Source organism: Geotrypetes seraphini, chromosome 5 (genome assembly GCF_902459505.1).
Source record: "Geotrypetes seraphini chromosome 5, aGeoSer1.1, whole genome shotgun sequence".
Lineage (NCBI taxonomy): Eukaryota > Metazoa > Chordata > Amphibia > Gymnophiona > Dermophiidae > Geotrypetes > Geotrypetes seraphini.
The window spans coordinates 105,406,003-105,430,656 of NC_047088.1; the positions used below are offsets into that span (position 1 = coordinate 105,406,003).

The window sequence follows — 24,654 nt, forward strand, 5'->3', positions numbered from 1 at the left end:
GTACATCCACTAGAGCTTCTCAAATTTGCAATCAATTACAAGAAATCCCATCTCCAGAGTTCATTGGAGCACTTCTGGTTTGTGCCTTCCACAACAAAGGCTCTACATTCTAATTCAGATCTGCAAAGTCTCCAGTCTTCAACACATCACTGCATGTCAAATGCTGTGTCTTCTGGGCCACATGGCATCCACTGTGTTTACGTGACTCCATTTGCCCATCACAGTACATTTCAGAGAACCTCTGTGGACACTCGACCAAATGGTCTCAAGCCACAGAACACTTTTCCAACGCTTATGAGTGACCTCAGATCTTCTTCAGTCCTTTCAGTGGTTATCACAGGACAATCTTTCCAGGGGCCTTCTATTCCATATTCCACTACATCAAAAAATATTAACAAAGGTGCTTTCATGCTTGGTTGATGAGCCCACTTCAATGGCCTACAAGGCAGCTGGAATCCTCATGAGAAAACTCTCCACATGAATCTCCTCAAGCTTTGAGCAATCAAGTAGTACTCATTCGAACAGATAACCAAGTAGCCACAAACAAGGGGTACAGGGTCTTGCCCACTTTTCTAAGAGATGATTGAAATCTGGTCCTGGGCAATATCTCACAACATATTTCTGAAAGTGGTTTATCTAACAGGGAAATAGAAAATATTAGCAGATAAGTTGAGCAGATTCCTACAACCTCTCAAGTAGTCACTCAACTGTTTTATATCAAATATTTTTTGATTGAGGGACTCCAGAAGTGGATCTCTTTGCTTCCCCCCCAATCACAAATTTCCAGTCTTCTGTTCCAGACTCTATTCTACCACTCGCTTAGAGTCGAATGCCTTTCTCCTTGATTGATGGGACAAGTTTGTTTATGCATTCCCTCCAATACCTCTACTCAGGAAGACTTTACTCAAACTTCGCCAAGAACAGGCCACTATGGGCTCCTTTTATCAAGGCGCACTACGGGGGTTAACACGTCTGATATTTCATCACGCGCTAACCCCCGCGTCAAGCCCAAAAGCTAACACCTCGTCAATGGAGGCGTTAGTGACTAGCACGGCAGGTGGTTTAACGCACGGTATTCCACACGTTAAACCCCTACCGCGCCTTGATTAAAGGACCCCTATGATTCTCATAGCACTGCAGTGGCTGGGTCAACCATGGTTCCCTCTCCTCCTACTATTCATTGTACAACAACCCATCACATTTCATGTCTTTCCAATGTTGCTCACACAGAATAAGGACTCTCTTCTCTATCCCAGTCAATGTTTGTTAGCTCTCACAGCATGGTATCTCTCTTCCAGCAAGTAGATGCTTTTATACTATCTACACCAGTGGTCTCAAACTCGCAGCCCGGGGGTCCACATGCGGCTCGCCAGGTACTATTTTAAGGCCCTCGGTATGTTTATCATAATCACAAAAGTAAAATAAAACAGTTTCTTGATCATATGTCTCTTTAGCTATAAATGACAATATTATTATTAAGACTTAGCCAAAAGGAAAGATTTATAAACTATAAAGAGTTTTATCTCATGCAAAATTGTCATTTCTTTAATGACAGCTATTTTTTCTGAGGCCCTCCAAGTACCTACAAATCCAAAATGTGGCTCTGCAAAGGGTTTGAGTTTGAGACCACCGATCTACACTATCTATGCCATTATTCAAACTGCCTGGATCATGTTGGGGCAATGAATCACACTCTGAAGATGCATATGATTGAGCACAAAAGGTATTTTGAGACATTTGGAAGAACCTTCAATGGCGTTTTGCCTTCAGTGTTTAAACATGTTTTTGAAGAGTTAAGATTTACAGCTGTAGAACAACATTTGCAGTTTTTCCAGAGGTGCAATGGTAACTTTAATTTGTTGTTATTAAATTCATTAGCTTGGGTTTTTTTAAGCATTTGGGTTGAACTTCTGTTTTTGAATTTGATTGCTGTTTCCTTTATCTTTCGGTGCACACTCATTTCATTAATTGTTACTGTGTGAGCAGTATGTTTCAATCTTAATTTTTTGTTTTTGTGAATATTTACTAATTTTAGATTTGGTTTATTTGCTAGGTTTATAAGGAATAAGCCAGTTGTATCTTTGGTTTACCAAAACAATAGCATTGAAAAAGAGAATAACACAAGGCTTTGTGGACACTTGGAACTTTATGATAAAATAAGTACTGTATATTAGGGCTTGTTTCAGTATGTTATTTGTTTTGTGGACAATTTCATAATGAGTGGCCAAAGTTTTGAGTCTTTGATTTAAGCACTTTTGAGAGCATTATACCTGGTATGATACCCCTCTTTTTTAAATTAAAATATCAAATAGTTTATGAACACTTCTTTTTTAATGTTTATTCAATGTCTTGCATTTGAATCAGATATTTTTCCTTCACCTTATCTGTTTTATGTTCTTTTACTTCTTTCATTTGTCTCCTACAGCCTCCAGGACTTCCAGCAGGCAGCTAACCTATTTTTAGGCATGCTAGGAAAGTTGTTATCTCAGCCAAAAGACAATGAGGGAAGACTACAAGAACAAAGCATCATGGTAATATATTACCTAGTCTTTTCCATTTCGCACCTGACAAGCTGGTTAGGAATGAAAGGAGATATGTGTTTGTATATATGTGGAGAAGGGTGGAAATAAAATGGGAAATATGAAACTTTGGTATATTTCAGTATGCTTAATAGCATGTTAAAGGAAGAAGTGAACAAATGACTATCTGGGAGCATATTGTACTTTCTTTTTGAAGGTCTCTTTTGTCACTTGTTCTTTGTCTCACTCATCTAGTACAGATGCTGCCCAGCATTCAAAAATTTCTAGAAGCCTTTGGCAGACCTAACCGTGCATGCACATGTGCCTTCCTGTCCGCTTCAGTCGTGCGGAACCAGCATTAGTCTTCTTTCCACAGAGCTAAAAGGATGGGTTTTTAATGCTCTGTTCAGCACAATTTTTTCCCATTTATGGCCTTGCTTGCCTTTCAACTTTTCTTTGCCTGAGAAGCATGAGACCAATTTCCCTTCTTCCTTTTTATGTTTGTTCCCTTTACTATTTTTAGTTTTTTCCAGCGTGTAGAAGTTATTTTTCTTTCTTTCTCTGTAGCTCGAAAACCCCCTTATGCCCAGACTTTTTTTTTTATTTATTTATTTATAATTTCCAGATTAACATTTCAAGATTTAACTTGTACAGAAAGTGATTTAAAATATAATATCAACTCAAGTCCACAATAAGATCCAAGATGTAATATAAACCAGTGTTTTTCAACCTTTTTACACCTATGGACCGGCAGAAATAAAAGAATTATTCTGTGGACCGGCATCGGTCCGTGGACCTGCGGTTGAAGAACACTGGGCTAAGTTGTGGCTTCCGGTTCAGGCGCAGGATGCCCGTGGCTTTGTGAACTGAATCAGTTAGGAAGAGGGAGCTGGCTTGAAGATAACGCCGCATCGATCGCACCATGAACCGGCGGTTGAAGAACACTGTTTGGGCCTGATGCACGTGCTGGCCCTGTGGACCGGCAGGAAATTTCTGTGGACCGGCACTGGTCCATGGACCGGTGGTTGAAGAACACTGATATAAACAAAATAATAAGAATAATTCATAGGAAGTGTAGTACACGGTTAACTGATATACAGGCGTATAATACATTTAATGCCCTCATTTCTTCCCCTTTTCCAGACAGGAGAAAGAGAGAAAAGCCGTCATCTGGAATGGCTCAAAGAAAACATATTTCTGAGAATTATATTGTATTATACACTTGCATGGGTGACGAAGATAAAAAGTCGCCCCAAGATCAAATACTCCAGGGTTTAATAAGAGAAATTATTTTCTTCGCCTTTGTGTGTCTCTTGCCAAATCATCTTAAAATCCAAAAACTTTTTCTCTTTATTTTTAAAGAAAAGTCTCAAAAGCCAATTTTTATCCAAAGTAAGAGCTGATGTCACTATTAATGTTGCTGGTATAGCACTTTGCTTATCTGATATCTCAAGTAAAGCTGATACATCAGTTGGACCTTGGTTTCTTTCCTGTTGTTGATTCTGATTTTTATTTGGCAAGTAATAAACCTGCGTGAATGGAGGCAGTGAATCTTCAGGGACTTCCAATATCTCTATTAGGTATCGTTTTAACATTTCTCGTGGGGTAATTGTTGTAATTCGAGGAAAATTAATCAATCTAAGATTATTACTCCTAGAGAAATTCTCAAATGTCTCAATCTTCCTTCTTAAATTTACATTGTCCTTCATTAATGTCTCTTGAATTAATTTAGAAGATTTGAATTCTTCCATAATATTCTGGACATTTGTTTTTGATTCACCAAGGTCTTGTTTTATTTGACCAATTTCCTTCTCTTGCATTTTTATCTTCCCTTCAATATACTGATGATTAATATTCACAGTCTTAACTAAATTGGCAACCAGATCCCACAGGGCGTCCAAAGTCACTTCTTGGGGTTTTATAATATTTAAAGAATGCAAGTCTATTGCCATAAAGTTCTGCTCACCAGCCGGAGGTTTCTCTCTTCTCCCTCTCTTCTGGGTCGGGTCTGACCCCGATGCTGCTCCATCCTCATCCATACTCAGGTTCCACTGAAAACTCTGGGAACCTGAGTCGGTATCTGCCTCACCATCCCCGGTAACCTCCGGGGGAGAGAGCATGTCGACTTCTGGCTGCCTCTCAACTCCCGGGGAACTGGTGGCCCGAGGATTAGAGGGAGGTGCTCTCGCGTTGGGACTCAGTGTGGTCTCGAAAGCCCGCAGAGACGCCTCCATTCCGTTCCCCGGAAGCGTCTCGTACAAGAGCATCACTGACGGGACTGAGGCGCCTCAGTAAATCTTCAACATTGCCGAAGGTAGCTGTTCCGGAGCGTTGCGAGGTTCAAGCGACGCTCTTCCCTCTTCGCTTCGGCATATTTAGGATTGTATACCGGCAAAGTAGCGCCAGAATGAAATTTTGAGAAGAACCTTTTACAAGCGGTAGCTCAGTAACCTGCAACCGCGGCCATCTTGGATCCGGCCCACTTCTTTTCTTTTTTTTTTTTTTTAAACCAAAACGTTGAACCATATGGTTTTACTTTGGCTATTTGGTTTCACTTTGGCTATTTTTCCATCAATGTTGCTAAAAACTCCCAGTGGTTTTAAGAAGTGTTCTCATTGAAAGAAGAAAAAAGAACAAGGTCATGTCTGTAACTGACCACCAGAATCCATTCTTGCCTTGGACATGACCATAAGGCCTCTAATTGTAAACTCTGTTTTCCATTGCAATAGGTGAGACATTCTAGACAGTAGGGTTATTTTCCTTTAGTCGCATGATTGCAGAAGGAATCCACTCGGATTTTTTACTCTGCATCTATAGTACTTCACTGATCAGTTGTGTATTCTGTTCTCCCCATTTTATTGTTTTAATTTGATGTAATTCCATCCCCTTTTTAGGTAATTTAGTGCTTGGAGCGATTTTAAAAGCTCTGCCTGCTTGAAAATTTACAGACTTCAATCTCCAATTCAATCTCTTCATCTCCTCAGGCTTGTAAGGCTAATTAGATGATTAGCTGATAAGCTCATTTGCTAATAATTACTCTGTTAGATGAGACAAGCCACAAATTCTGTTTGGAGTATGATTTTGCCCTAAAGTAGTCCCAAAACAAAGAATGAAAGATTAGGTTTCTTACCTTTGCTAATCTTCATTCTTGTAAATCTCCTCTGGAAGCTGAACTCATTTGTAGTGCATCTATTCCAGCCTTGGCTGCAGAACTTAAAAATAAAACCAATCCCCTCTGTGAGGTCACCTGTGCAGACACTCTCCTTGAAGCTCAGTAGGTAGCAAAGCCAGGAGTATCTAATACAAACAGGAAACACAAGAAAAAGAGAGGGGGGATGTGGGGACTCCCCGGTAAAAATCAGTGCTGCTCATGATAACCAAATACATAATCAACAAACGCCAAAAAAGGCCAAGTTAGCATAATAAGAAATTGTAACATTTCACACCTGCAAAACTAAGGAACAGGTCACTAAAGAAGACACAGCCTAAGGGGCACCATCCCGGGACCTTTAAAACCTCATGAGCTTACCTAAAGGGACACTCATGGAAATTTTAGTGAGGCTGGTGAAAGAGAGAAAGCCAGTTTATCAGTTACTGGCAGCGACCTGCGAATTAGACAAAACAGATGGGTGGGAGGTCAGCCTCCAGAGGAGATTTACAAGAAGGAAGATTAGCAGAGATAAGAAACCTAATCTTTCATTCTTGTACAATCCCTCTGGAGGCTGAACTTGTGGGACTTATCAAAGCAGTTCCAAATCTCAGGAGGGGGGCCAATGAGCCCCCCGCCAGAACAGAAGAGCCAAAGGCCATATTACACTTAGCTGCCACATCAAGCGGGTAAAACCTGGTAAAAGTATGAAGGGAAGCCCACGTGGCCGCCCGACAAATCTCAGGCGAGACTGCATGAGATTCAGCCCATAAGGAAGCCATTCCTCCGGTAGAGTGAGCCTTTACCCCAAGAGGATGTTTCTTCCCCACTGCCACATAGGCCGCGGAAATGGCCGCACATATCCAACGCGAGATGGTAACCTCGGAAGCAGGCCAACCCCAGCATGCAGGGCCCGCCAGGACAAACAGATGGTCTGACAGACGGAAGTCGTTAGTGGCCTCTAAGTATCTCAAAAGGAGACGGCCGCACAGCCAGAGACCGCAAAACACGGTTCTTAGTCTTGGAACCCGACAGAACAAAAGTGGGTAACCAAACTGCCTGGTTGACATGGACTGCAGAAACCACATGCAGAAGAAAAGAAAACACAGTCCTCAAAACAACCGCAGATTCCATGATGCTTAGAAATGGATATCTGCACGATAAAGCCTGAAGCTCCAACAGACCCTATGTAGAAGTGACCGCAACAAGGAAAGCGGTCTTGACGGTAACATCTCTCAGAGAAATCCTATCCAGGGGCTCATAGATCAGACGAGCCAATGAGTGGAGAACAAGACTCAGATCCCACGGAGGACACAGCAGCCTCCTCCCCCCTCCCCCTTAAGAAGTGTACAACATCTGGGGGAGATGTCAGAGAACCCCCGAGGGAAGAGGGACCCAAACACAGTCCTACAATGAGGACACGGATGAAGAAACCGCCAGACTCTTCCTGAAGACCAGGAAGGAAGACCAGAACATGCAAAGTGCCTGAACCGGAAAAAATCTTCAAGGGGGATCAAGAGGGAAAATTATCATACTTGGAGGGATTGCCTCGAAGACGTGCTCAAGCAAATAGATAGATTAAAAACTGACAAATCTCCGGGCCCAGACAGAATCCACCCAAGAATACTGAAAGAGCTCAGAGACGAAACAGCAGAGTTACTGCGACAGATTTGTAATCTATCCTTGAGAACAGGGGTAATCCCAGAGTACTGGAAGATAGCAAATGTTACGCCTATCTTCAAAAAAGGATCGAGAGGCAACCCGGGGAACTACAGACCGGTGAGCTTAACATCAGTTCCGGGGAAGATGGCCGAATCATTGATCAAGGAAAGTATCAATGAGCACATAGAAAAAAAATAATCTGTTGAGAACAAACCTGCATGGTTTCTGTAAAGGAACCTACTGCATTTCTTTGAGGGGATAAGCAAACAACTGGACAAAGGTGATCCTATAGACATCGTATATCTGGATTTCCAAAAAGCTTTTGACAAGGTACCTCCCGAGCGCCTACTAAAGAAGCTGTGGAGCCACGGGGTGGAAGAGGACGTGCATAGATGGGTCAAAAATTGGCTGGCGGACAGGAAGCAGAGGGTAGGAGTAAAGGGACACTACTCTGACTGGAAAGGGGTCACGAGTAGTGTCCCACAGAGGTCAGTGCTGGGACCGTTGCTGTTCAATATATTCATTGATGACCTGGAAACAGGGACAAAGTGTGAAGTTATAAAATTCGTGGATGACACAAAACTCTCCAGTAAGGTCAGAACTGTTGAGGAATGCAAAGATCTACAAAGTGTCCTGAACAAGCTGGGTGAGTGGACAAAAAGATGGGAGATTAGCTTCAATGTAGAGAAATGTAAAGTCTTGCACATAGGGAAAGGAAACCCGATCTACAGCTATACGATGGGAGGGAGGGTACTGGGGGAAGGCAACCTTGAAAAAGACTTGGGAGTATTGGTGGATACAACGATGAAGCCAGCGGCACAATGTGCAGCGGCCTCAAAAAAGGCAAACAGAATGTTGGGCATTATCAAAAAAGGTATCACTATCAGAACGAAGGAAGTTATCCTGCCGCTGTATAGAGCAATGGTGCGCCCGCATCTGGAGTATTGCGTCCAATACTGGTCGCCGCACCTTAAGAAGGATATGGTGATGCTCGAGAGGGTCCAGAGAAGAGCAACAAAAATGATTAAGGGCATGGAAAACCTTGCATATACCGAAAGGCTGGAGAAGCTAGGGCTCTTTACCCTGGAAAAGCGGAGACTTAGAGGGGACATGGTAGAGACCTATAAAATCAAGAAAGGTATAGAGAAGGTGGAGAGGGACAGATTCTTCATGCTAGCGGGGACATCAAAAACAAGAGGGCATTCAAAAAAACTGAAAGGAGACAGATTCAAGACGAATGCTAGGAAGTACTTCTTCATTCAGAGGGTGGTAGACACCTGGAATGCGCTTCCAGGAGAGGTGATAAGACAGAGTACAATAATGGGTTTCAAAAAGGGCTTGGATGATTTCTTGAAGGAGAAAGGGATTACAGGGTATAGATAGAGGGGTACTCTACAGGGTACTTCAGGATTACGGCATAAACAATTCAGGTGGTGGGAACTTACAGGTCAAGGACCTGGAGGGCCACCACTGGAGCGGGCTGCTGGGTACGATGGACCCCTGGTCTGACCCGGCAGAGGCAATACTTATGTTCTTAACTCCTGTATACCAAGCCAGAATGCACCTCTAGGCCTTCACGGAGGCTGACCTCCATCGAATTCCTGTCGCCATAAAGAAACATAGCGATGACAGCAGAAGAGAAGCCCCTAGCAATTACATCACTTTCTTTTCCAGAGATAAATAAGAAAAAGATTTGACGGAGGAAGTGACATCATGCTACCGAATGGCTGGGTAAAATTTGAGCTCCGTCGGGGCTTGAATTAAAAAGTGCTTTAATAGCTTCCCGAGCACGGTTTAACTCCTGCTTACCAACGCTGTGGAGGGGGTAGTGTATGGCGAGTCGCCGGTGCCTGGAGAAGTTTCGATTTAGTGAATCGGCGAGTGGGAAATGGTCGGTAAAAACTCCGGTGTCGCCTGCAGGGAAAATAAAGATGGCACAGTCCCCAGGACATACACAGCAGTCCCTGACCTCGGAGGTGCCGGCTGATAGTCCATCGGCCCTGCATTTGAAGCTGGAGAAATGTTTTCACGACCTCAAGACTGAAATGCAAGGGGTCAGAGAGGATGTTAAAACAGCGATGGTGGACCTCCGGGCGGAGGTTGGGGACGAGGGAGGTCAGGTCGAGGCCTCGGAACAGCATGTTTCCTGATTGGAGGTGACGGTGGAGGAAACCAAGACTGATCTGACGCAGCAAGTAAAAGAGTTGGCTGATTTACAGGCTCAAGTTGAAGACCTGGAAAACAGGTCTAGAAGGAGCAATTTACGATTTAAAGGTATACTGGAGGAGGAGCATCACAAGGATTGTACCGCGGTGGTGCAAGACTTTTGTAGTCAACTATTGGGGCCGATGGATGCTGGAGCCATTGTTCTCTTGCGGGCTCATCATGGACTGGGAGCTGGGCGACTGGGCACACCTAAGAATATCATTGACTGCTTTGGAGATTATTTAGTGAATGAAAAAATTCTGCAGGCAGCCTGGAGATGGCCTCAATTTCAATGGCATGGAATCACAGTGGGGGTCTTTCAGGACTTGGCTTTATCCACCTTGCAAAAACGAAGGGTCTTCCGCGATGTGACTCAAGTGCTGAGAGCGGAGGGCCATAGATACTGTTGGCTGTTCCCGTTTGGCATATGGATGACTGTGATTGGCAAGTCTCGAAGAGTTGACACTGTGAGAGATACCTGGTTGGTCCTGAAGGACTTAGGCTGTAACAACTTGCCTGCTGTATCAACGGCGGTGACCCCTACGAAGGGAGGTAGACTGGTGGAGTTTTGGTGCACGGTCACCCACACCACTAAGCAGTGGACCCAGCAGGAGACCTAAGAGGTGGACGGTGATATAGGGAACTCGCTTTTGCAGCCCTGGAGCATGGCGGTGCAGCTCCCATCCACACTTGAGAACTTTGGACTTTGGGGATTTGGCTATGGGGTGTGAACTGAATGGGGGAATGGATGGGTGAAGGCCCTATGGTTGTCAGGGGGAGGTTGTATGAGGGCTGGGGGCATGAGTGATTCGGGAGGATGTATGGGGTGAGTATGATTGTTGCACATAGGGGATTACTTTCGGGATGCTGGGTATGTACGGAGTAGTATTGAGTGTTGTTGGGGGATCCATGGGTTTCATGTATGGGATTTTGGGCGTGGAAGTTATTGTCATGGTGTGGTGGAATGTGCTCTGATGGGAAGGCTGGGGAGTCAGATGCCTTTTGGGGGAGGCTTCATCTTTTCGCATTGGCTGGTCTGGTATTTGCTAGGTTGGCAACTGTGGGGGGGAGGGGGGTGGGGGGCAGTTGGGATCTCTAAGAGTTCTAGGGGGGGAACAAGGAGACTGGAACGGATGAGACATTACTCAGGATTGGGTCATGGAATGTCAATGGGGTAAACAGCCTGGGAAACGGAGTACTGTCGAGAAATGAAGAGACTGGGTTGGGGCATTTGTATGCTACAGGAAACACATTTGAGGCCTAGGGATGCAGCTTTATTGCAGCATCCGGCCTATGAACAAGTATGGACCCATCAAGGACCGCATGCTAACAAAAAAAAAAGGGGGGGGGATAGCCATTTTAGCAAGACGAGGATTGGGATTAGTGGTTGATCAGGTCTATAGGGACTCTCAGGGGCGATGTTTAGCTTTGAAAGGGTCCTTACAGGGACAACGGATGACCTTAGTAAATATATATGGCCCAAATGTAGATCACGCAACGTTTTACAGAGGATTGAAGGATGTGCTGTTGTTTAATCAGGGAGTAGTGTTTGTGGGGGGAGATTTTAATGTGATACCGAATGGGAGAGTGGATCACTCCAAAGGGGGTAGGGGGTATAACAGGGGGACCTCCAAGATATTTCGGGCATTTATGGGCACCTTGAGGTTAGGGGAATGCTGGCGTCTCCTTCATGGAACTCAGCGTAATTATACCCACTACTCTCATGCTCAAAATACTTATACCCGTGTAGATGGGCTCTGGGTTTCTCGGAATCAATGGAGTAAGATACGGGAGGCTGAAATAGGAAGGATCCAAATTTCGGATCATGCCCCGGTATCGGTGGATTGTCAGGGAGTGGTGTCCGGGGATGGTACCAGGTACTGGAGGCTGAACGACTTGCTGCTTCAATCTTTCGAGGTAGTGACAGAGGTGCTTCAAACCATAGCTACCTACTTGGAATTTAATGATACGGGGGAGGTGTCCGATGGCATCTTATGGGATGCATGGAAAATGGTGCTGCGGGGAATCTTTTTAAATGGGTTAGCCAGATTTAAACAGCGAAGAGCGCGAGTGCAGTTAGGTTTACGTGAACGATTGATTTCTTTGGAATTGTCTCATAAGAACTTTCCAATCCCCCCAGATATTGGCGCAATTGCGCCAAATCAGGGGTGAGTTGACGCAGCTCCAGATGGAAGATTATAATCATGTTCGGGAGCGGTTCCAGTCCTGTCTCTACGAGCATAATAATAAATGCAGTGCTCAACTAGCTCATTACATTAAAATCAAACAAGCTTGAGCTACTATTGCTCATATTAGAGACAGGGGTGGGACTCTCCAGGTCACTGATACAGATATTGGTAACTCCTTTTTGGAATTCTATAGAATTTTGAATAAGCGATTAATCAAATTTATAATAAACTTGAAACTTGTTTATATCGTCCAGGAGGGGACGGAGTGGAGGGGGCAGTGGAGGACTTTTTGGATAGGGTAGAAATGCCGGTTCTGTCTTCTGCAGATCAGGCCCAGCTTAATGAACCAGTAACATTGAGGGAGTTTCTGGAGGTCATTCGGGAACAAAGCCGGGAAAATCACCGGGATTAGACGGTTACACGAGTCGTTTCTATAAGAAATTTGGGGACCAGGTGGGACCTTTATTGGTACGATTAATTAATGGGGTTCAGCTGGGGGGGGCCTTTTGCCTGGTACTATGAGGGAGGCGGGTATTACAATTTTGTTGAAACCTGGTAGAGACCCAGTTTTGTGTGGGTCTTATAGACCTATTTCCCTATTGAATGTAGATGCGAAAATTATTGCAAAAGTGCTGACTCTTCAATTGGGCAAGATGCTTCCCTAAAGTGATCCATATGGATCAATATGGGTTTATTCAAAAAAGGCAAGTAGGGGATAATATAAGGCATACTTTGCATTTGTTGTGGAAGGTGAAGCAGGAGCAAGACCCAGCAGCGTTAATGGCGGTAGATGCAGAGAAAGCTTTTGATTGGGTCTCTTGGGAATTCTTGTGGGCAGTACTGCGGAAAATGGGAATAGAAGGGCCGTTTAGTGAGTGGGTCCAAGCTTTGTATCATGCTCCTAGAGCGTGTCTTAAAATTAATCACACGTACTGTGACAAACCTGTGGCCAGCTTTGTCCCTGTAAGGGATAAAAGCAAAACACGGTCCCTGGTCAGAAGGGCTGACCAGGTTAAAAGTAAAAGTTTGGTTTTGGCCGACTACCCCTCAGGCAGTGAGGTAGAGCAGGAGAGGCAGGAACATAGGTACATCCAGCAGAGAGCGCCATCTCAGGACAGGTACCCTAGAAAGCCTGTGAGGACTCTTATTGAGAAGTGGAGTCCTAGGGCTGGAAGGTATGCTCATTACCAGCCTAGGAGAAACCTGAGTTATGTCCCTAGGGATTTCCTGCCTAACACAGCTGCTCTGAGGAGAGAGGGGTGGGGCTTTAACCAACATAAAAACAGAGTATGGAATCTCAGTAGAGGAGCAGGGAAAGCCGGGACGGAGCTGGGGCTAACGAGCTCAGACAGCGGCAGGAGAGACAGCAGTGCTTGGAGGCAGATGAGGGGAGAAGTCTCTCTCCTCCAGCCCGCAGCAGTGAGGACGTGGAGATGACAGAGGACTACCTCAACTCCACCCCAGAGGCTGCTGAGCAGACAGAGGCTATGGACGTAGCTGAGCCATTGCTTGAAGCTAGCCATTTCCCCACTGACATGGAGGTTAGTTGTTAAGGGGAAGGAAGCAAGCCTGTGATTGTGCTGTCTCCCGTAATCCAAGCCCAGCTGACAGAGATTAGGAGAAGGGCAGGAAAATCTCTCCGCTACTCTGTATGACTGCCCGGAGAGCTTTGTTTGCTCAAGGAACTTTTATCTGTAGGAGGTGAAAGCTCCGTGGGAAAAACCCAAGTAAAGTTCACAGCTTACATAATGCCTTGCTGTGTTCCATCGGCCAGGAAGCCCAGCTGATAATAACGAGCTGTGAAGCCTGCTCTGCAAACCTGTCCGTGTCTCAGCTAGGTAAGCTGAAACGTTGAAGAAATTCAGTGCTAGGTTTTGGAATCTGTAATTACTCTGGCTGTAGTCACAAGGTGTGCAAAGCTTGAAAGTTTTATTTTCCTGATATTTTTCATTTGCCTTTTTCCCTGGTGAAGAGGACTGTAGGTCCTGGAAGGTCCAGGGTTATTGAACTGTATATGGCATTTATAGCAAGCCATTCTGACAACTGCAAGTTATTTTGTATTTTATAATTTTTGCCATGACATACGGGTGGCTGATGGTATTCAGACCCCCGGGTTCAATAAAGCTCAAGAACATTCTTTTGTAACAAGACTTACTTGTGTGGTCTTCTCTTTATAAGTTACTCTCAGTGTGGCCTGGCAGACTAGGCAGGCTCCTAGGGCTGTTCTAACCTGAAAAGCCTTCCTCCAACCTGAGGAGGCTACGCCGACAGGCCAGAACTCAACACACTTAGTCCCTCGGCTGGTTAGAGCAAGGGATAAGTGTGTCACAAGTGGTATCAGAAGTGCTGGATTATTTTTTTTTTGGACATTTGATTTTGGCAAACCTTTTCAGGAGCACTGAGAGTCAAAAAGTTTGTTTGCTGGAGAAATTATTTGACCACTATATGGAAACTTGATATTGAGGATACTTCAACCTGGTTCCAGTGGACGAAATCCTTGTGGACCTCACAGCGGCGGATCTGGAGTGGAGCGGCTCAGGAGGGAGACAAACCCCACAGACGGACGGAGAGGCCGGGACCAGAGGGATTACAGGATCGTAAAGAAAGGGCCGTGCACCCTTAATGAGCACACCTGCGCAGACTCACCAGTACTGCGGTAAGCACGCTAGGCTGCGGGGACTGGTGAGGGCGGTAATTGGTATTTGGGGAAACCATAAAATACCACACTTGGAGGGGTTTTTTTTCTTCTGATTACGTCCACAGGTCTGCAGGATGGATCCACAGCTGCTTGCAGTCTTGGCAGGAGAACGCCAGCGCCAGAGCGAGGATCTTCGCAAAGTGCTGGAGGCCAACCAAGAGCTATGGCGAGCAGGACAGGACGCCGATTGGAGACACCATGATGAACTGGTTATAGCCATGGGTGAACAGACCAAGGTCATGGCTCAGTTATTACAAAACCCGGCAAGAAATCCTGGTATCACACCGGTGTTGGGAACAGGGACTTCTCAGCTGGCGGTAGGGCAAAACTCTTTAAATATTTTGAATTTGAATAAGATTACCCCAGCAGATGCACCGGACGATTTCTTGAATTCTTTCGAGAGAATTGCCACTGCAGCCGGGTGGCCACAAGAGCAGTGAGCTGTACACTTACTGCCATGCTTAGCGGGTGACACATTAGCAGCTTTTCAGACCATTCCTGCAGAGCAAGCTAATAATTACCCTGCTATAAAAATGCATATTTTGGATTACCTAGGGTACACAAGGGAGTACTATAGGCAGATACTTAGGTCTGTGCAAATGCACCACAAAGAAAGACCAAAAGCTCTCCTCCAGCGAATTAACAGGCTAGCAGAGAAATGGTTACACCCTTACATGTTAGACCCCAGGGCAATGTTCTCGGAGGTAGTCCGGGAACAATTTCTGGAATCTATGCCCAAAGATCTGAGGGGGTGGCTGAAGAAGCAGGGAAGTGAAAATTTGGGATACATACTAACATCTGCAGAGGCATATTTAGACGCCCAAACTCCTGGTGAGGAAGATAGCGTGCCTCATAGATCACAGTCCCGAGGTCCTAGGGATACTAGACCCCAGCCTGACAACACCCAACGTCCCACCCGCCCTGAGTATAAGAAACCCTTAACTTCTAAAGGGAGTCAGGGCTATAGGAACGGGGGAAAAGGGCACAGACAAGATGAGAGTAAAAAGAAGGGGTGTTCTATGTGGACTTGTTCTGCAACTAAAGAAGAGCATGGAGGAGAGTATTTCATTCCAGTATCGGTAGGGGGCCAGGCTACTATGGCTTTGCTCGATACGGGGGCAGACCAATCCATGATGGCTCACCGATTCTGGAAGAAAGTGTTTCCTAGAGAGAAGGAACAGGGAAACCGTAGCTCAGTAATGATTAAATGCGTACATGGGGATACGGTCCGTTATGACCTAAGGCCCACTACGGTGTGCTTTAAGGATAAAGTGTACCGGACACTGGTAGCCCTAGTGCCAGCTGTCCCGTATGATCTTATATTAGGAAGAGACTGGTTGGGGTTCACAGAAGCGATTGGGGTGAAACAGAATTTGGTTAACACCCGGTCGAAAGGGGCCCCAGCGCCAGAGTCAGAGACCCCTCTAGGAAAAATATTTCCCTTCACGGGGGAAGCGTTCCATAGATACAAAATTCAAATTCATACAAATTCATACAAAATACAAATTACAAAATTCATACAAAATACAAATTCATACAAAATTCAAATCACAAAAAACAACAAACAATTAATTTTCGAAATTTTGACGATATCTCTGTCGATTCAATTCTTTCTTCATTTAAACTAGATTTTTCTAAATCTAGTACTAACTCTCTAGATGAATTATCTGATTTATGGAATATGGCTTTAAAATCATTCTTAGACGAAATAGCACCCCTACAATCCAAGGTAATATCCGCTCAAAAAATTTGAAATCCATGGTTTACGGCCGAACTTTCTCTCATTAAACAACAAGTAAGATCTTCAGAACGTAAATGGAGGAAAAACAAAACTCAAACTAATCTAGAATCATTTAATGAACAATCTAAATATTATAAAACAAAAATAAATCAAGTAAAAATGAAATACTACTCTGATAAAATACTCAAAGCTAAAAACTCATCCATACTATATAAAATATTAAATAGAATAACAATAACAAATTGCAAAGAAACAATAGATGAAATTGGAAATACTCTCTCAGCTCAAAAATTTGCAGATTATTTTACTGAGAAAATCAATAACATTAGGAAAACTTTCACCATATCCCAACAAATAAAAAATGATTATGAACAAATAAACTTAGAATCTTTAATCTCAAAGTGTTCAAGATTTAAATTACCTACTCAAAAAGATATTGAACTTATTATAAAAACCATTAATATTAGAGGCTCAAAAGCTGATCCATTTCCTCCTTTTCTTTTAAAGCACTATTTTCATATTTTTGGACCATTTATTCACACTTTAATTTCTGAGAGTTTAAACCAAAGTACTGTTCCAACTATATGGAAAAAATCAATTATCCGTCCCATTATTAAAGACAAAAATGCAAGTTCCATAGATCCATCAAATTATAGACCAATAGCCAATATTCCTTTCTTGGCAAAATTAACAGAAAAAATAGTTTTCAATCAACTCTCTGACTTTGTGGAAAAGACCAATGTTTTACATCCCAATCAAACTGGTTTTAGGCAACATCATAATACCGAACTTTCATTGATAGGTCTGACCACCTCAATTCAATATTTTCTGGATCACCATCAAACGACTTTGTTAATTTCTCTTGATCTTTCTGCGGCTTTTGACACGATTGATCATCAGCTTCTTCTTAACAGACTTCATTCTATTGGTATCACTGACCAAATTCTTTCTTAGTTCGTGTCATATTTAACTAACCGCACTTCTACTGTTTTCTTCAATGATTCAACATCTACCTCTTTATCAACTACCTATGGGATTCCCCAAGGATCTATCCTTTCTCCGTTACTATTTAATATCTTCCTAGCTCCTCTGATCACTCTATGTCAGTCCGTGGGTTTTCAGGTGTTCGCTTACGCAGACAACATTCAGCTTCTGCATCCAATGGATTTAAACAAAACATCTGATATTCAAGAAATTAGTGAAAAACTCGACCAAATTCACCACTGGTTAAATAGAAATAAACTTTCTCTTAATATTAAAAAAACCAACGTTATGCTCTTTCCTTGGAAAGACAATCCTACTCTTATTGCTCCTATTACAATAAAAAATTTACCATTACAATTAGTTAACAATATAAAAATCTTAGGGGTAACTTTTGATTCAAAACTTAATTTCCATGATCATATTAGCACTATAACTAAATCTACATTTTACAGACTACGTAGGATAAGATCTATTGCTAAATTCCTATGTCCTAAATCATTAAACATTCTTATTCATTCTTTAGTGATTTCTAAATTGGACTATTGTAATGCCCTATTTAAGGGGATATCGCTAAACGAAATTAAACGACTTCAAATTATTCAGAACATATCCATTAAACTCATCACTAAGTCTAGAAAATATGACCATGTTACACCCCTTTTGATAGATGCACATTGGCTTCCAGTTAATCATCGGATAACGTACAAACTCTGTCTGCTTGTTTTTAAATCTCTTCTTCATAAGACCCCAGCATTCATATTTAAACATTTAATTCCTTATCATTCAAATAGAACTCTGAGGTCTAATGAGCAAAACCTATTAACCATTCCATCACTTAAAATTATTAACACTAGACGTCAATTTATTTTTTCAGTAACTGCCCCTCAAACTTGGAACGATCTTCCCATTTACCTGCGGAATGAGCAGGATTTAGGAAAATTTAAAAGCAATTTGAAAACATTTCTTTTTAAAGATGCTTTTAATATTTAATTAAATAGTTTTTAATTTGGTGATGTTCTTGTACTGTGTTAAGCTACGAGTTAACTGATTTCCCTAATGTATTTTTCCTTTGTTTTACTTTTCTTTATCAATTGTATTTCTAACCCTTATCCTACCCTATGTCATGAATATACAATATTATGTATTAGTTTTTACCCAATGTTAGTATTTAAAGTTTGTTTTGTACTGTATTGTCCTTATTTGATTTTATTTAATATGTTCATCGCTTAGAATTTGATTAAGCGATTAATTAAGAAAAAATAATAAACTTGAAACTTGATACCAGCAAAAGCAGGAGCGCCGGACCAGGGCCCAGAGGAGAAAGCAACAGCAGCAAAGGGTCCGGGCCTTGAAACAATCTGTCAAGAATAGGGAATTCCCTTGGTTACCCCAGGAGGTTATGGACACCTTTCCCACCTTCCAAGCAGAACAAAAGGCAGATCCTACCCTAAGAGAAGATTGGCAACGGGTGGGAAAGACCCAAGAAGGATACCGGTTGATAGTCAAAAGAGGCCTGTTATATCGAGAGAGCTTGGGGGGAGAACAGGGGGAAGAAAAACAGCAACTTATGGTACCACAGGGGTTTAGAGGGGTGGTGATGAGAGCAGCCCATGACCATCCTCTGTCGGGACATAAGGGGGCTGAAGCCACCTGGCAGCAAGTGAAGAAACGGTTTTGCTGGCCAAGAGCGCGTCAAGAGGTGATAGACTTCTGCCAATCGTGCCCTGTGTGTCAGAGACTATCATTGGCCAAACCTGCTAGAGCTCCTCTCATTCCCATTCCCATAGTGGAAGAACCCCTAGTACGGATTGCTATGGACATTGTGGGACCCCTAGAGAAAACCCCGAGAGGGAATAATTACATCTTAGTGGTAATGGACGTTACAACCCGATTCCCATGGGCGTTTCCTTTAAGGAAGGCAACATCAGCGGCCATCTTGAAGGAACTGTTAGGACTCTTTTGTATGGTAGGATTCCCTAGGGAGGTCCTTACTGATCAGGGAAGTAACTTCCTTTCCACCGAGATGAGGGCTTTCTGGGAAGGCTTTGGTATACGCCATATCAAGACTTCTGCTTACCATCCACAAGCTAATGGCATGGTCGAACGTTTTAATCAAACGTTAAAGCAGATGTTAAAGAAAGGCATGGGAGACAAACCTACAGATTGGGATCTGTTCATATCATTGGCCTTATTTTCAGCTAGAGAGAAGGTGCAAGACTCCTTGGGAGTAAGTCCTCATGAAATGTTCAGACGACCGCCTAGGGGTATGCTGGATATGATCAGGGAAAAATGGGATTTTCCCGCAGAATCAGGGAGCAGTATAATTACATACTTAGCCCGATCGAGACAGGGGTTGAACCGGGCATGGAAGGTAGGCAGGGATAACCTGGAGTGGAGTCAACGTCGTCAAAAAACCTACTATGATAAAGGGACGAAGACTCGCCAGCTACAAGTAGGAGATCGGGTGTTGGTACTGATCCACTCGGACTCTCACAAATTTTTAGCTTATTGGAAGGGCCCAGCCACTATAATAGAAAGAGTAGGTCAGGTAGACTACCGGGTGAAAGACCATAAGAACAGGGTACAGACATACCATGTGAATCTCCTGAAGCCCTGGAAAGATAGGGAAGTGTTGACCTTAGTGGCCCAGCAATGTAAGGATGAGGACTTGGGTCCCCAGATAGCTGATATGGTTGCCGAAGAGAAGGTGAACATAGGGACAGGACTTACCGAGACACAAGCACATCAGGTTCAAGATATGATTTATCACTTTAAAGATGTGTTTTCCACGATGCCGGGGAAGACTAGGATAGTGGCTCACGATATCGTCACTACCCCAGGGAAGGTGGTCCGGGTTCGTCCCTATAGACTGGCTGAAGGGAAAAGGACCTTAGTGAAGGAATTGGTCCAGGAAATGTTGACCCTTGGGGTAATAGAACCATCCCAAAGCCCCTGGTGCAGCCCAATAGTTATTGTCCCAAAGGCGGACGGGACCCCACGATTTTGTATTGATTTTAGACAGTTGAACGAAATTTCGCAATTCGATGTGTTCCCGATGCCACGAGTGGATGAGCTGCTCGATCGGTTAGGGCAAGCCCAGTTCCTCACGACATTAGACCTGACAAAGGGCTATTGGCAAATACCGCTGACCAAGGAGGCTAAGCCTAAGACAGCCTTCAGTACACCCCAAGGGTTGTTTCAGTTTAGGCGTATGCCCTTTGGCTTATATGGGGTGGCGGCGTCATGTCAAAGGGCGGTCCAGGAAGTATTAAGGGACCACTATGATTACGCTGACGCTTATATTGATGACATCGTCATACACTCGACATCGTGGGAGGAACATCTGGGACAGGTAGCAGCAGTTCTGAGGTCACTGAGGGAGGCAACCCAAAAAAATGTTTTGTAGGCCAAAGAGAGGTGAGATATCTGGGCTACATTGTAGGAAGGGGGCAGGTTAGGCCCTTGGTGGACAAGGTCCAGTGCATTCGAGACTACCCTCGGCCATGTACCAAGAAGGGCCTTTCTAATAATAATAATAATAATAACTTTATTCTTATATACCGCCATACCCATCGAGTTCTAGGCGGTTTACAACAATTAACAAATGATCTGCATTGACAAGCTTATTTACAACATGTTACAAGCAGATTTACAAACAAATTACCTGCAGATTTACAGTAGATTACAACAATTTTCAATTTACAATAGTCAGCAATGAAGTTACCACAATTTACAGTAGTCTGCAATGAAAGGAAGATGTACAACAGTTTAACTGAAAATTGTGGATTAGATCGAACTAGACAAGGGAAGTGGAGAGAGGGTCAAGGGGGAATCAGGTGTGGGAGGAAGGGGTTGGGGGTGGGGCCGGGGTTATGTGAGGTGAAGGGATTAAATAGGAGTCGTGTTTGTTGAATAGGTAAGTTTTTAGTAGTTTTCTGAAGGCAAGGTAAGTGGGGGCCTCGAGTATCATCTGGGCCAGCCATGGGTTCAACTTGGCTGCTTGGAAGGCGAAAGTTCTTTCGAGGGATCTTCTGAGAAGGCAGTGTTTTGGCGAGGGGAAGGCGAACAGTTGAATTCTGCGAGCTGTCCTGTTGTTGCAGTAAAGGTTGAAGTGGGTATTTATGTAACTTGGGGAAGAACCGTTAACCGATTTGTAACAAAAGCATGCAAATTTAAAGAGAACTCTAGATTCTACTGGCAGCCAGTGCAGTTGGTGATAGAATGGAGTGACATGTTCCCATTTCTTTAGGCCAAAAATGAGGCGCACTGCGGTATTTTGAATTATTTTTAATCTCCTGGTAGTTTTCTTTGTAGCATTAAGGAAGATGATGTTGCAGTAGTCGAGAATGCTGAGGATGGAGGATTGTACGAGTAGGCGGAATGCAGTGTCGTTGAAGTATTTTTTTATGCTGCGAAGTTTCCAGAGTGCCGAGAAGCTTTTTCTAGCGATGATGTCGGTATGGTTTTCTAGGGATAGGTTTTTGTCCAGCGTGACTCCCAGAATTTTTATGGTCGGGTCGAGGGGGAAGATCTTTCCTTTTAGTTGAATTGTGGTTTCCTTGATTTTATCTTTGGGGGAGGCTAAGAAGAATTTTGATTTGTCGAGGTTTAATTTCAGTCTGAATGAAAGCATCCAGAGTTCTATCTGGTTGAGAATGTTTGAAGTGTGTTCAAGTAGTTCTTGAGAAAAGTTGGTTAGTGGGATGGCTATTGTGATATCGTCTGCATAAATAAAGAATTTGAGATTTAGGTTGTGTAAGAGTTTACCTAGGGAGGCTAGGTATACGTTGAATAGGATGGGGGAGAGGGGGGAGCCCTGCGGGACCCCACAGGTGTTGTCCCAGCAGTAAGAGAAAGAGTTATTCATGAATACCTTGTATGATCTGTTTTGTAGGAAACCCTGAAACCAGTTAAGGACCTGGTCTGAGATGCCAATGTGAGCTAGGCATTCAAGGAGAATGGTGTGGTCGACCAGGTCAAAAGCACTGCTCAGGTCGAGTTGTATGATCAGGGCACTTGAGCCTTGACTGAAGAGCGTGTGGAGGTGGTCTAGAAGGGAGGCTATGACGGTTTCAGTGCTATGGTCCGCGCGAAAGCCTGCTTGGTTGTCACATAGAATGTTGAATTTTTCGAGGTATTCGGAAAGTTCCGCCTTTACCATCCCTTCCGCTATTTTGGTAAATAGGGGGATGCTGGCGACCGGTCTATAGTTAGATGGGGAGTTAGGTGGTTCTTTCGCGTTTTTTAGAATTGGGGTGATCATTATATGACCTTGCTCGGACGGGAAGTTTCTAGGTCTAATAGGCTACTATAGGAGATTTATCCAGCATTTCTCCTCAAAAGCAGCCCCACTGACAGATATGTTGAAGAAAGGGAGTCCAGATACACTACAGTGGGAATCAGATAGCATACAGGCTTTTGGAGACTTGAAGGAAAGCCTGTGTAAACGACCTGTCCTGAAGGCTCTAGATTTCAACAAGCCTCTCATCCTACAAACAGATGCCTCTGGAAAAGGGTTAGGGGCTATCCTGAGTCAGGAGAGTGAAGGGGTTGAACACCCAGTCCTGTTCCTTAGTCGGAAGCTCCACCCTAACGAACGGAACTATGCCACAGTGGAACAGGAGTGTCTGGCAGTCAAGTGGGCTGTACAGACATTAGCACATTATTTGCAGGAAAACCAATTTACACTAGTCACAGACCATGCTGCCTTAAAATGGCTAAATACTATGCGTAACAATAACACGCGTCTGACACGCTGGTATTTAGCCTTACAGGCATTCAGGTATCAAGTAGTACACCGCCCAGGAAAACTGAATACCAACGTAGATATTCTTTCCAGAATTCCAGAGTACACAGGACACCCTCAAAGTCTTCAGGATAGTCATCCTTTAAGTGGGGGGGATTGTGACAAACCTGTGGCCAGCTTTGTCCCTGTAAGGGATAAAAGCAAAACACGGTCCCTGGTCAGAAGGGCTGACCAGGTTAAAAGTAAAAGTTTGGTTTTGGCTGACTACCCCTCAGGCAGTGAGGTAGAGCAGGAGAGGCAGGAACATAGGTACATCCAGCAGAGAGCGCCATCTCAGGACAGGTACACTAGAAAGCCTGAGAGGACTCTTATTGAGAAGTGGAGTCCTAGGGCTGGAAGGTATGCTCATTACCAGCCTTGGAGAAACCTGAGTTATGTCCCTAGGGATTTCCTGCCTAACACAGCTGCTCTGAGGAGAGAGGGGTGGGGCTTTAACCAACATAAAAACAGAGTATGGAATCTCAGTAGAGGAGCAGGGAAAGCCGGGACGGAGCTGGGGCTAACGAGCTCAGACAGCGGCAGGAGAGACAGCAGTGCTCGGAGGCAGATGAGGGGAGAAGTCTCTCTCCTCCAGCCCGCAGCAGTGAGGACGTGGAGATGACAGAGGACTACCTCAACTCCACCCCAGAGGCTGCTGAGCAGACAGAGGCTATGGACGTAGCTGAGCCATTGCTTGAAGCTAGCCATTTCCCCACTGACATGGAGGTTAGTTGTTAAGGGGAAGGAAGCAAGGCTGTGATTGTGCTGTCTCCCGTAACCCAAGCCCAGCTGACAGAGATTAGGAGAAGGGCAGGAAAATCTCTCCGCTACTCTGTATGACTGCCCGGAGAGCTTTGTTTGCTCAAGGAACTTTTATCTGTAGGGGGTGAAAGCTCCGTGGGAAAAACCCAAGTAAAGTTCACAGCTTACATAATGCCTTGCTGTGTTCCTTCGGCCAGGAAGCCCAACTGATAATAACGAGCTGTGAAGCCTGCTCTGCAAACCTGTCCGTGTCTCAGCTAGGTAAGCTGAAACGTTGAAGAAATTCAGTGCTAGGTTTTGGAATCTGTAATTACTCTGGCTGTAGTCACAAGGTGTGCAAAGTTTGAAAGTTTTATTTTCCTGATATTTTTCATTTGTCTTTTTCCCTGGTGAAGAGGACTGTATGTAAACTGGAAGGTCCAGGGTTATTGAACTGTATGTGGCATTTATAGCAAGCCATTCTGACAACTGCAAGTTATTTTGTATTTTATAATTTTTGCCATGACATACGGGTGGCTGATGGTATTCAGACCCCCGGGTTCAATAAAGCTCAAGAACATTCTTTTGTAACAAGACTTACCTGTGTGGTCTTCTCTTTATAAGTTACTCTCAGTGTGGCCTAGCAGACTAGGCAGGCGCCTAGGGCTGTTCTAACCTGAAAAGCCTTCCTCCAACCTGAGGAGGCCATGCCGACAGGCCAGAACTCAACACACTTAGTCCCTCGGCTGGTTAGAGCAAGGGATAAGTGTGTCACAGTACACAGAATTTTTTTCCATAGCAAGGGGCACTCGACAGGGATGTCTGTTGTCCCCCCTACTTTTTGCACTCTCCATAGAGCCTCTGGTGATCTTGATCAGGAGCCATCCTCTTTTAAGAGGAATTCGGGTAGGGTAGATAAAAAAACCGCATAGCATTATTTACTGATGATATCCTTTTGTACTTGATAGATCCAGAACACACT

General features: G+C 44.0%; 1 protein-coding gene across 6 annotated transcripts in view; it reads left to right on the forward strand.

Annotated features, from left to right (window-relative positions):
- STK36 (serine/threonine kinase 36) overlaps positions 1–24,654 on the forward strand; it is a 393,543-nt gene that overhangs the window by 187,681 nt on the left and 181,208 nt on the right. For all 6 annotated transcript variants that reach the window (XM_033944781.1, XM_033944780.1, XM_033944785.1 and 3 more), the window contains exon 14: positions 2,426–2,531. In XM_033944781.1, the coding sequence (XP_033800672.1) occupies positions 2,426–2,531 (106 nt within the window). The remainder of the gene's footprint in view (positions 1–2,425; positions 2,532–24,654) is intronic.